We start from the raw sequence: 13,741 nt of genomic DNA, 5'->3' as shown, positions 1-13,741 counted from the left end.
GAGTGCTAGCATAGACCACACTCCCAGATAAAAAACTTTCTCCCAAAAATTTTATGTGAGAAAATATAGCACTCATGCCCAAATATAGAAGTGCCAAAATGATACCCCAAATAAAGAAAATGACTACCCACCTGATACTTTCTCGTGCGTAGGCCACCTTACCCACAAGAAAGAGATTTCCTCAAACATAAAATGTGGTTTCCCTCAAAAGGGCCAAAAAAAAAAAAATTAATAAAGTAAAGTAAACTTACCTTGCAGACGTATCTAGCAAGTCAAAAGGATAGCTAACAGCAGGGCTGTAGCTCTAACGCCACTTGGTTGTTGGTTAGTGAAGTGAGGACAAAAACTTCAGTCATATCAGGCGGGTGTACCTTTTGGAGTTTATTAATGGGGTATTATGAGGGGATTTATTGTCCGGTTTCGGGTGGATGAAGTTTGGTGGCCCGTGTTGGTGTTGGTGGGTGTCACTCACTTTCTTCACTAATTGGGAAGAAAGCTGGGAGCCTGGCACCCTGCGCGCACTATACCCTTTGTCACATTGTAAAAAGGACACCTTAGAAATAAGAAAAAGAGTGGTGAATCTTGTTGCCAACTTTGAAGTGATAAATTGTAATTTTTTTTTATGAGAGAAAGTTCTTGTATGGTAATATGGCCTATGTCGCTACTTCCATGAGTCTATCTTTTTCTTTCTCATATGAAAAAAATGTTTCTACCTTCTTATTTTGAGGAGGGGAGGGATAGACACATGGGAGTGTTGGTCTACACCAGCATTTCAGGACAGAGAACTACTTCTCTTTATTAAGAATATCCACCATTCCACCCTAGATAGAGGGTTGCCAATTGTGCTTTGATTTATCAACCCAGATCTTCTATGGCGTGCCTGCCCGTAACGGTCACAGCGGCGCAATGATCACCTTACCCTTGCCCGAATGCCTTGTCCGAATGGGGGTAAGACGGTCATTGTGCCTCGCCTTATTAGTATGCCGCTCTGACCGCTATGGGCAGCGCATCGTAGAGGATCATGATCCTTGATTTATATAACTACCTATCAAGAGGCTTGAATTCTTAAGCTGCAACAACACCAAAGAGCCTGAGTGTTCAAAAACTCAGAAAGAACTCCTCTGAGAGTTAAAGGTTAGTTGTGAGAGAACCTTAAAACAATTAAATTTGGTTGTTAGCCTAAGAAACAACTAGATTTGGTGGCAAGTCTATCAAACTACTAGGTTTGGCATGAGCATTTGATACACTTAGGTTGTAAGTAGTTATCCCGTGTAAAAATTATTGGGGTTGTTGTGAACACGGGAAATGCTATATCATAGTGAAAATCCTAGTTCAAGTTGGACAGTGATGCAGGCATTTGTTAAACCACTCAAATATTGCGTCTTTTTGTGATAGTGATTTTTTGTTCAAGTAGCTTGTTCACATCTTTTGAATTAGTTTATGAGGCGCTGTTCTCTGTGCTGTAGCGCAAGCTGTGCCTAAGCACATGGGGGTGGGCGCAATGACCACCCTGCCCCCTACATAGGCTTCCCATGTGTTTGGGCGCAATCTGCGCTGTGGCACAGAGAACATTCTCCCTTAATTTATATAGGCTTAGGATTTCCAACTTACCCTCTCTTGGACTACATCTTTGGGATAAAAATAATTTTTTTAATTAACCACCCCTTTTAACTTGTGGATTGTTTGTTTACTAGTCCACTAAGGTTTTTGATACTTTGTCTATGTTTGATTTAGAAACTTCAAAATCTTCCTTAAATATATGAAGTCGTAAAAGTGAAGATTAAGTTGAGAACCTTTTTTTTTACACCCACTCACATTGTGTTTGGATCATATTTAAAGATGAAATGGAAAATTCTAAACACTTAATTAACTCTTTATGGATATAATGGAAAGGGTGAGCGGTCGGAGAATGGTTTTGTTGCCAATAAGACCCACTCAAAAAGTAAATGCTATGACCAAAATAGGACGGTGGTTGAAAATAACTAAAGAATAATCTAATAAAATGGGTAATATGACGGAGTTAGAACATCATCAAGTTTGAAAGACAATCAGAAAGTGGATCTAATTAGTACCTTACCCTCACGTATCCATCCATTCAGTTGAAACTTCAAAATCATGTGCCACGTAATACAAGTCAGGTGGGGCATGTGCAGTACACTACTCTACGCCCAGACACACGGTACGTAGAATGACTATCACACCTCCAGAAAATTCCAGTCTTTCCATAGGAGTACAATGGTCATTTTATGCACCCATGTATGGTTGCAAGGGTAGCGCAGCATGTGCCCAGGTGGCATTCTTTCTCCCAAAAAGATATATTATCTCTACTTGGTGGTGTTTCCTAGGTCCTCTCACATGGAACCATGAGATGACTCCTCTGCCCCCTGAGTAGATACTAAGCTATGCTCACCCATTGGCCCATACTTGGTGGCGTAAGAAACACCACCAAGTAGAGATTTTTTTCCCATATTTTTTTAGCACCTCTAATCATAGTTGGAAAACCAGGTTTTGATTGGACAGAGTAGCTCGAGTCGAATCAAAGTTTTGGAAAACTTGGTCCAGAGTCGTGTTAACTAGGTTAGGATAAAAAATGACGAGACTCGGTCCTAAATCGTCCGAATCAAATAAGATTCACTATTTTACCCGAATCATGACAGACTCGATGAGTTTAGCCCCCTTTTTAAAAACCATAAAGTTAATTTAACTTTGAAGCTGAGTTGAGTGAAATAGTATATCCATATTCTAAAACAGTAAGAAACCCTCAACTCCTCGTGTTTGTTTTATTCAGTAAATGAGTTGGATTAGCATTACTCTGGATACACCAAAATCATTTTATCAGATGTAATGTACTTATTCAATCTAAGAAGGACCTTGTGTCAGAATTGAGAAATTCTATGGCTCAAATCTTTAGTATTCTCTTATTTATCACTTGTGTCTACAAGTTAGGAAGAATGTCATCATCTATTGTCACTAAGAAATTGAAAGAAACCTCCGAAACAAAAGGGACTAAATAGGAATAACAAAGATCCATCGAAAAAATTCCTTACCCTTCGGAAGAAAAGGAGGATCCAGACAAAATAGATGAAATGGAAGAGATCTGAGTGAATGGAAACAAAAAAAAAATAAAAGATGAATTACACTTACACTTAAAAGAGAAATGATGAATTCCACTTTCACTGTCACTTGTTCGTTTAAACTCAAAATGCATTTACATGTGAATCCTTAATTTTTTTTTCTTCTTCTTCTGAATTTCCCTTTTTCTATATTTCCATGATTTTATTTTTTTTTTTGTAAAAGTATTTCCATGATTTTTACTAATTTATAAATATTTATTATATTAAAAAATAAGAAAAAACGTAACAAGGCCAAATCATCATCTTTTTTCTTTCTAAAAGACAAGTCAAGTAAATAAACCGGATTTCCAACTATACCCCTAATCTCGAACCTCCACCCAGGTGAAGGTAGAACTCCATCCCAAGATCTCGCTACAACCAACTGAGATCCTTAATAATTGTAGCAAACTAACACCTTCATAGACGAAAACCTTTGTAAAAAACGAGTTTGGTTCCTCTGCACGTACCAACAGGTTAACGTACATGTGAGAGCCAATCACATTTTAATTTTGTTTCAATAAAAAACCCCTTCCTTCCTTTGTAAATGGCAAAAATAGGACAGGTGGTTGGCTCCCACACGTACGTTCACCTATTGGTACGTGCAGATGATCCATTCTCGTTAAAAACACTCACATTCTGTCTAAATAATTTTTTAAAACTAATATGAAAAAATGAAAATGTTTTCATGCTTCTAACATCACCCACTCTTTCTAAATTATTATCCAAAACTAAGACGAAAAAGAAAATTGTTTACATGGTTTTTTTTTGTGGGTATTAATTAGTTTTTCTTCCCTCTACTTTTGGGTAATCAATTCATTCCATTATTAAGAAAGAGAGAAATCTTGGATCCTTTGATGAAAAGTAGTATTTTCTGAAAATTTTCTTTTGATGTGGTTTTTACATGAAAATAAATGGAGTATAGGAGGATAAATCAATTTAACTCAATCATAAATTCGAGAACAAATAACCATCTAGTTGAGGACAGTTGCTAGCGCAGCTGGTTTGAGCCTAACCTCTCTTATTCAGCATCTAGTTTAGGAATCTCCCTCCCCTCTTTCAACCATAAAAATAAAACAACCGGTCATGCTGAATTCTTACTCATACAATAGTCGTAAATTTATATAATTCGAATATTAATGCCTTGTATCCTAATTAAAATTTATTGATAGAGAAGTTAGTTTAGTTATTTTTCTAATCAAAGAGATTATGCTAAACATTTCCTTCACTACTCTTACAAATATAGAACATTTTGGTTGTAAAATAATGGAATAATATACGAGGGACATGTTTTTGGACAAGATCTCAGCCATACATTTGGTTGCTTGGAAACTGTAGACATGCCTGGTTGTAAGCCATTGCTAGAAGTAAAATCTTATCATTTGCCTTCCCAAAGAAGAGTAGTACGTATCTGAACTGAATGGATCCCACGTAACTGACAACTTACTCATTTATTAATCTTGGTGTAGGCTTTACTTATGAGCCGTGGGCCCCCAGGGCGTACCACCTTTGTGTGTTTGTATCTATTTAATTTAATTTGTCCGCGTAGATTATAAATAATAAGAAAAAAAAAAAAAAACTGCTTGGTCGCATAGCCTTCCATCAACACGGGGCAATGAAAACATGTGCATAGGCATCAATATGGGATTCTCATTTTTATTTCATAGGAACAAGACAGTAATTTCATGTGCTCCTACATCTGGTGCAAGGGCCAAAGGTAATATGATCTTTGCACCTAAATATATGAGAGGGCAAAATAACCATCCTATCCCATGAAAGACAACATCACATCATATTGATGCCTTTGTATGCACTCCCCATGGGTTCGGTTGCTTTTTAAGAAACCCTCTCCCGAAATAATAAGGGAGAGTGTTCCTACAATGGTATTCTAAGAGAGTAAGAACCTTGAAAGACAGCATGACCCCTACACCCAAATACATGGGGTGTGAAATGATCGCCCACGCCCCCATGAAAGATAGAAATCTTGCATCTATTAATGCTTCCACACAGTCACACATGCTTTCATTGGTCTGCATGTTGATGTATGAGCCACATTGCCTTTTAGAGAACCCTCTCCTAATAATAAGGGGAAAAGAATACTATTAGATTTCTAACCCCAAAAAAAAAAAATACTACTAGACTTTGTAGCATGCACTTGTGCCTCCGCATGTCTATCTCTCTTCTCTCTTTTCTCTTTTCTCTTTTCTCTTCTCTCTTGTAAAATAACATATATGCCCCCCTCTTGTGAGAGGAGAGGGATGAACACATACAGGCGCTAATGTTTGGTATACAACCCAACGAGAAAATCAATCATTAACAATAATTTGGTAAAAGAACCTTAAAAGGCAGCATAACCCTGGTACCAAGACATCAAAGGGTGCAAAATGACCGTACGACCCCTAAAAGGTTGAAATGCCACCCTAATTGATGATTCCGCATATTACCCCCATTAACCCAACGGCCACGCTGCCTTGCAGGAAACCCTCAATATCTACCTTTCATCTCAAGTCTTATTAATGAAAATAGCTGTCCAATAATTGTCATCATCTCTCCTTCTCTTTGGAAAAGATGTCCAACCCTGTGATTGGTATATATCGTTAGCTTTACCGAAAACTGGCGACATGTCCGATCCTCAACCAATAAATATAAACAAATACTACCAAACTGTGTAGCATACAATTTTGTTTTTAAATCATTGAGTTTGGAACACCCTTCATTTTCAATCTTCTTGATTTCTTGATTTCTTGATTTCTTGATGATGTCTCCACTCTGCAGTAACGAGAATCTGAGAAACCCTAAACTCCCCCACCTTTTCCTCCTTTATTTAATGATTTAATCTATTCAAGCTTTTCTGTTGTTATCCTTCAAAAGCTCTCGAACCACTGCCCCTGGTTCTCACTCCCCAAGGGAGCAGAAGAAAACCGAAATCGCCATTTCTCTGTGTTGTTGTCCACTTCTTCTCTTTCTGAAGAGGGGAAAACAAACTGAAAGAAAGAGAAACCCATATTTGGGTCTGTTTTCACCATTTCGCGACATTCGTTGTTCCACTGAGCCATGTTTTCAACCCCATTTGTGCTCTCATTCGCTCTTTTACTCTCTCTGCCTCTATTGTTCCTTCTGGCCCCTCGAATCCTCTCTCCTCGGCACGTTCCGATCTCTCTTCCAGACGAACTCGACGATCTCGCCCTCTTTCACCGAGCCTCTCTTGCCTCCTCACATTCCTCCGCTGCTGTCACCGTTTCACACCTTGGCACTACCAATCCCTCTCCCAAGATCGCTTTTTTGTTCCTCACAAACTCCGAACTCGTCTTCGCTCCTCTGTGGGAGCGCTTCTTCAAGGGCAATGAACATCTCTATAACATCTACATCCATGCCGATCCATCTGCTCTAGTGATGTCTCCTGCTTCGATATTCGATGGCCGATTTATCTCCGCAAAGAAGACCCAACGCGCGTCTCCGACTCTTATCTCTGCCGCTCGGAGACTCCTCGCGACTGCTCTCCTCGATGACCCTTCAAACACTTTTTTCGCTCTGTTTTCCCAACATTGCGTCCCACTTCACTCTTTCCGTTTCGTTTACCATTCTCTCTTCGCTTCCTCGTCGTTTAAATTATTTTCGTCTCGATTCGGTCGAGTTACTTATCGAAGCTTCATAGAGATACTGGACAAAGAGCCAGGGCTATGGGAGAGGTACACTGCGAGAGGGAAGGATGTGATGATGCCTGAGATACCTTTCGAGGAATTCCGAGTTGGGTCACAGTTCTTCATATTGGCGCGACGGCAGGCGTTGCTTGTGATCAAGGATCGGAAGCTATGGAGGAAATTCAGGTTGCCCTGTTTGAAAACCGAATCTTGCTACCCAGAAGAGCATTATTTCCCCACTCTACTTTCCATGGAGGATCCCAAGGGTTGTACCCATTACACGCTTACAAGGGTCAATTGGACTGGTAGCATCAACGGTCACCCTCATACCTACAGGCGAGCCGAAGTGTCTCCAGAGCTAGTGTACAGGTTACGGTTGTCGAACTCGACTTACTCGTACTTGTTTGCGAGGAAATTCTCGCCGGATTGTTTGCAGCCTTTGCTGGAGATTGCTGATACCGTCATTTTCAGGGATTAAAGTAGAATTCCCCAGGTAATTAGCTCTTGTCCGATCTCTCTCTGATTCATTCTCTTTGTGTAGCCATTGTTGTTCCTCGTCTGATCTCTTGGGAGATCTGGCTGGGTGTGAGTGAAAACCTTTCAATGTTCGGGAGTCGGGACACCGTTTCTGTCTCCCCAACCTGACTCGGGCGAGTTGACCCGGTCTAGTGTTTGGGCCTGTGGGAATGAATTGGTCGTACAGGGATTCCGTCAAAAAGGGCTAAAAAAATGACGCCGGTCAGGCCGCGTCAGCCTTACAATTCGGGATACGGTGTTTCCGGTCTACTGGATTTTTCATTGGATATCCTCGCTTATAGTTTGAACTGGACAATCCTGGTGAGTTGAACCGGTTTTATTCTTAAATGGAGAGGTGTTGTTGTGGTGTACACTTCGATCTTTTCTTCTTGTCGGTGGCGGTAGAATGGCGGGAACGTGTAGCTCTTCCCTAACCCTTTTTTTTTTGTCGATTTGAACCAGTTTCGGTTTTTTTTTTTTATAGGTTTTGGTTTCGGTTTACCATGTAGATGTATTAGAAGTATGAAAAAAATAGTTTTTTATAATGAATTTTGAGTTGGTTTCCCACCGTGTTGTATCGGTTTGGGTTTGGTTTCGGTTTCAGTCCGATTTTGTAAGTTCATTTCAATGTCTTATCATGAAACTGGCCTGATTTGTTTTTGGTGTCACAAAACCCCAGTCCAAAACATGATCCAATAAGCTCATAACTCTTTCGGTTCTGTCGTTACAGGCTAGGTTTTGATACTCCTAGGTTTTATAGATGGTCATGTCCATAGTTTATCTATTTCCATGGTGTATGTATAATGATCCATCTAATTGTACAATGTGAACCGGTGATGCGGTAATTTTGATTATTAAATGATTAGAGAATGGTTTTAATTTCTTTTGTCAAATTTCATACTTAAATTTAATCATATATCTTCTCATTTATTATCATGCACTTTCTTGGTTATATTGGATTTTTAAAAACTTTATTTTGTCTCTTAACCATCTCCAATTGAGTTGAAACTTAACATGTGAGCATGGGACTTTTGGGTCTATTTTTCTATAAAATAGTTCCTATTAGGCTTTCTATGTAGTACAAATCTTAGATTTAGCTCTCATATTTTTTAAGAAGAGGGTTTTCTATGCGGATAACTTAGAAAGGAATTTTCAAGTTGGCACCTAAATATTTGCCACATGATAGATCAGATAGGGCCTAAGATTTATAGACAGGTAGACCCCAAGGTTCCTTACTCACATGTAAAGTCTTAATTCAATTGGAATTTTTCAAGTGACCAAATATTGATTTTGAAACATTCCAAAGACATTAAGTGTGTATGGAAAAATATGTGGATGCGTACTAATACATGGGAAAGTATATGATTGAATAAAATTATGAAAAATTAGGTTAGTGGTCTATTGATATCGCTCTTTAGGTATCTAATGGTCAGAATTGTCACATCACTCGTTCCCATGGTAAAAATGAAGAATCTACTTGGAAATTCTTTTTCAAGTAATCCATTTAGAGGAAAAGAAGGGGTTTGCTTCTTGGCCCAATGTTAGAATAGGGGCCAATGGGATATCCCATGGGCATCCAAAGGGAGGGGTGGGGTGGTCATTTGATTGCCCCATGTGAGAGGGTGTGGGGGCGTTGTTGGGTAGTCTTTTTTTTGCCAAAAAAAATCGAACACTCTTTTATCTTTGGAGAAAGTTATTCTTCACCCAGAGTGAAGGAAACACCCACAAATCTATGGCCATTATTACTCTTCTTACTAGTAGAAGGTCCAAAATACCACCCGAGTCATTATGACACTCATCTCACACTATGAGGCATATTTTCTTTGATGAAAAAAGTGAGGTGAGAATAAAAGTGTGGGATACTCTGAAGGTTTTCTAAAAACTAAGTTATTTGTTTGCATGGGGTGGTAAAGTAAAAATAACATGCATTAAATGTTAACATGTATTAAATGTTGTTTCTTATATGGCTAAGGGAATCTCACTCCACTCTTTTCAAAGTCATATCATATTAGGAAGGATTTTGTGGAAAAGGTGGGGATATGAATTATATTATTATTTTATTATTTCATTTCATCCCTTATGAGTTAGGATTAGTTTCCCACATGGAGGGTCATCTTACATGGATCTCACCGTCCATGGGGTGTGGGTCCCGCACGTTTGAGGCGGGTTCCACATCGCATGGACGGTGAGATCCATATGGGGTGGCACCCTATGTGGGTTGAGAATCCGGACTCATCCTTTTCTATCCTTTCCTTGCCTTTGTTGCCTATTTACCCAATTACATGTTGGGGCCTATATTTTTTTCTTTTCTACCCCTATTTGCCTTAGCTGCTTATTTTTTCCTTTTTCATCCTATTTTTTAACCAAATAAGCAGGATTTAAACGATGCGGTGGAGTAACGAAATAATAATATAATTCATATATCTTCATTTTTTCAGTAAAATCCTATGGATACTATTGTGAAGAAGGACGGATGGGATAATTATATTAGCACATAAGCAAACAAAATATTTAATATATTTTAACATTTAATGTATATTGTCTGTTACTTTATCACCCAAACAACAACTTTGGTTTTCATAATATGATAGAAAATTTTCGAAGTATTCCATTCTAAGGTCCTGCAACTTTTCTTTTTGCCAAACAAACAAGGTCTGAGGGAAATCCTCCTTCACCGTGGTGGTTCTTCAAAGATTCGATCCTTGATCTTTAAACTCCATTCAGGTTCCCGATCTTTAATCTGGGGTAGTCATCTTTTTTAATGCTGCGTTTAAGGTAAAAGCGAATCGGCGATGCAAGGACTCCGAGGAACAGAAGGACAGAAGCCGAGTAAAGATGTAAGAGAGCAAAGGTTCCGCGGGGGGGCGTCAAAAAATATCAAGGCCCACGACCAAAGCCAGAGACAGGGAGAGAAAGCACCAAGCCACCAACTCAAAAGCCCAACAAAGTTTTGGTTTGGTGGGAAGGTGGTTGTGTGGTGAAATCAGGTGGGGACTTAAAAGGTGTTTATTTGTATGTATTGTAGTATTTATTGAAGTGTGGGAGTCACGAAATCATGATCATCATATCCCTATTCCCCCTTTTCAACTTTGTGAATGAACGATGGGCTATTACCAAAAACACAAAAAGAACGAACGCATGGGCTATTATTAATCCAGTTTGTATACCAAGAATGGTTGGAGGTCTAACTTGTTGGACTTGTGGGTACTAACCAGCATTGGACCAGTTCAGTGGTTGGCCCGCCAGATGGATCCTTTCCCTTCCTATGATTTTTATAAACCCTTTTTTTTTTGGGTTTTTGGTAAGAGATAAAGCTATTTATGTTTCCTACTTCGTGAGGAGCTGCTATTAAATAGTAAATCCAAGACAAAGTTGGAAAGACTAGAATGGCCCAGGCTCACACACCGAATTCCATTTAGGACTTGAAATAACTTGGGCCCAACTGGGCGCAGGTAGATCTGGTCCCCGAGAGGCCGAGACATTGATTTGAGGTCTGAGTGTCTTACTCCAAATAATCATCTACGGCAGGACCATAACTTAACCTCAAGCCCAAATATAATTTACGGGCCTATTTTTGCTGCTGTTAGTGCCGGAAATTTTCACCAAGTGAGGTGATGATCACTTGCTTTCCTGAATAATTAATTTTATTGAGATCATAACCACCGGATTCCTAGGGCTGTAAAAGGATCGGATTCGGTTCGGATAGTGCTATATCCGCATCTGCATCCAATTAGCTATTGAACGGATACGGACATGGATACGGATTAGATATTTTATCCGTCTACATGTAAATATGGTTTTTCGGATAGCTATAACTTATCCGTATTCGCATCCGTTTAGTTTTTTGATGGATTCGGATAGTGCTAAATAGATACAGACATGGATACGGAAACGGATTTTGGCTATTCATTTACACCCCTACGTATTTTTTTGTTTTTTTGAGTCACAGATCCTCATTAGAGCAGAGCATGTGGGTGGGAGAATGGAGATAGAGAGAATTAGGGATGGTCGACTGAAAGAGGGCTCTGCTCCTAGATCTGTTACAGGGAGAGGTAGGGGAGGTTAGTAGAGTCAGAGGGGTTTGAGGGCATTCTATGATCTCTCCACCAGTGAACCAACTCCGATACTGATTCCCAAACTGAAGACATGATGACAGATGAAGCTTCGATTAAACCAACGCCACCTGAGCTTGCTTAGAACAGCCTTTGACAGAAACACTGATGGGGGTAGAGAAGTTGAGCTCAAATTTAAGGCAGCATGAAATATGCTATTTGCTGGACCGGTAGGCATTTCAAGAGACATGAATTAGGAAATGCAGAATTCTAAAACTTTTCCCAATTGATGAATGCAAAAATATAACAAAAAACAGGAGAGAGAAGGACAAGATAACACGATGCTTTTAGAGTGGTTCGGCCTCTTGCCTACAACCACTACCAAGTGCTACTCTCACACTTGGAATTTCCACTATCAAGATCAGTTTCCCAATGGCAATGATCAAACCCTCTCTCAATTTCTTTCCCCTTGGTAGCAATTAAGCATATACACGTTTTCCTGGCTTACAACCAAACCAAGTGTTTCCCCAGACTCACACTCAAACCCAATTGTTTTCCAAATGGTAGCAATCAAACATTCCCAATTACATGAGTGATTAACCCTTGGAGTCACTCTTCCAATTAAGAGAAATGACTATGGCTCATGAGCCAAACTTATAAATGAAAGCTCAAATACCTCTAAGAAAATAGGTATACAAATGAAGTTGCCATTCTATGATTCTCATAACTAATTAGACTCAAAAAAAAAAAAGGATCTACCTATTGAGTTCATAAAGTTTTGTAAAAACTCTCCCAAAATCCCACTAAATAGAAGTTAAGGAATAACAAAAAAATTGGCCAAAAAGAATCTCCAACGGCTCTAATTTTAGCAAAGCTCAACCGCTTGACATGGCTAGTCGAACCCCTTGGGATCTAGCTGTTATAGAAATAACCGGTTTATAGCCGTTAACAACATCTGAGCAATCAACGATCAACCAATATATCGTCTCGACATCGGATCCAGCTCCTCTCCAGGGAGCTCAGTGCCCAGGGGGAATCCAAGGGTTTGGCTGTGTTGCACACATCTCGGTGCATGCCTAGGGATGTGTGCAGCACAGCCCAATGATTGGATGCTCCCTGGGCGTGCTGGCCTCCCTAAAGAGGAGCTCAATCCCTAGACATCATCCGAAGTCAGTCCATCGTCTGTCAGATTGCTTTCAAGTAACACTGTATGGTTTTAGGTCAATCGATCGCACATCGTCCGACATGCCTTTGTTGGCTAAGACAGTCTAACTCTTTGGCATTTGACCTCTCTTTGTGTATTTTATCAATTTGCCCAGTCTAATATACCAATTTAGGTCCAAGTGTTCCTTTTATGGTCATTTGTCTAGTCCCCGTTCTAAGGTAAAACCCTACTAGTTCCAATTCCTGTAACCCAATTTATTGGCTGAAGTTCAAGACAAAAAGAAATCCCAAGCTTCAAGCGACGGTGACAGTTTATACAGAGGGAAGAACACTTCAATGCATGTTGCATGAAAGATATAAGAAAGGTCGGAAATTAGGTTGCTTCATACTTTTAGAAGCATAGTATTTTGATAAACTCAGGTTGATACTAAGAGGGGGTGAATCAGGGTCACCAAAAACTTTCTTCCAATCTCTAACAGATATCACACTGGTGATGTTTTCTCAATTACAATTCAAGATTGGTCGGGGCAGTCCCGTAATTACCAATCACACCGACACGTCCACCACACACCACAACGTGGCTGGGTCTACCAGACAGTGTCCCTCCACTCTGCACAACACACACTTCAAATATATATTGAAAATAAGTGCGAGACAGAACACCAGATATACATGGTTCGACCAGAGTGCCTACGTCCACGAAGGAATACCCGTATAGGGTTTCGTATTCCCTTAATACACTACTCAAATTTTGATGGCTACAACCAACTAGGAACTCCCAATCCTTGCTTCAGTTTGTGCAACCACACAACGAGGGCAACTACCCCAATCTCTGTACAAGCCCCCACTTGACAGAGTTACAATAATTAATTGCAAATAACAGAACCAAATCCCCCAATACAATGGTCAATATTGGCTTACAATTAAACTATGGTTTTTTTCAACTAAACATGTAACCTAGAAACTCACAATAGGGATTTACACTTAAGGATTACCTCTTGCAGAATAATCAAGCAATCATGAAGCCTCAGACGCATAGAAACTGTGTGTGTGTATGCTCCACTGCTCAAACCATCTTCAATACGGAGTCATCGAGCATAAAACAGTGATATTGTCAACTTTTTGTGCTCAGATGATGCTACAACTACTTCCAATGGCTTCCTCTTGAAAATATACCCAATTTCAAAAAATATTTCGTCCCATTTGGACTTCGGATGGCTAAGATACGGCCTTCCAAAGTTGGATGCTCCAAAACTAG

General features: G+C 39.6%; 1 protein-coding gene across 1 annotated transcript; it reads left to right on the top strand.

The window, feature by feature from the left end:
• The first annotated feature begins 5,884 nt into the window (after positions 1-5,884).
• LOC122670060 (glycosyltransferase BC10-like) lies at positions 5,885-7,248 on the top strand. The gene is made up of 2 exons (XM_043867012.1): positions 5,885-6,070; positions 6,104-7,248. Exon 2 carries the CDS (start codon positions 6,165-6,167, stop codon positions 7,227-7,229), a length of 1,065 nt encoding a protein of 354 aa, XP_043722947.1. The 5' UTR covers positions 5,885-6,070; positions 6,104-6,164; the 3' UTR covers positions 7,230-7,248.
• The last annotated feature ends 6,493 nt before the right edge of the window (positions 7,249-13,741 follow it).

This window comes from Telopea speciosissima, chromosome 7, assembly GCF_018873765.1.
Source record: "Telopea speciosissima isolate NSW1024214 ecotype Mountain lineage chromosome 7, Tspe_v1, whole genome shotgun sequence".
In the NCBI taxonomy this organism is placed as follows: domain Eukaryota; kingdom Viridiplantae; phylum Streptophyta; class Magnoliopsida; order Proteales; family Proteaceae; genus Telopea; species Telopea speciosissima.
Note: the sequence above shows the minus strand (reverse complement) of the source record. Positions and strands in the feature narration are given on the sequence as shown.

Bases quoted from the DNA above. Each gene is read 5' to 3' on its own strand.
- LOC122670060 (XM_043867012.1), top strand. From the start codon at position 6,165: ATGTTTTCAACCCCATTTGTGCTCTCATTCGCTCTTTTACTCTCTCTG.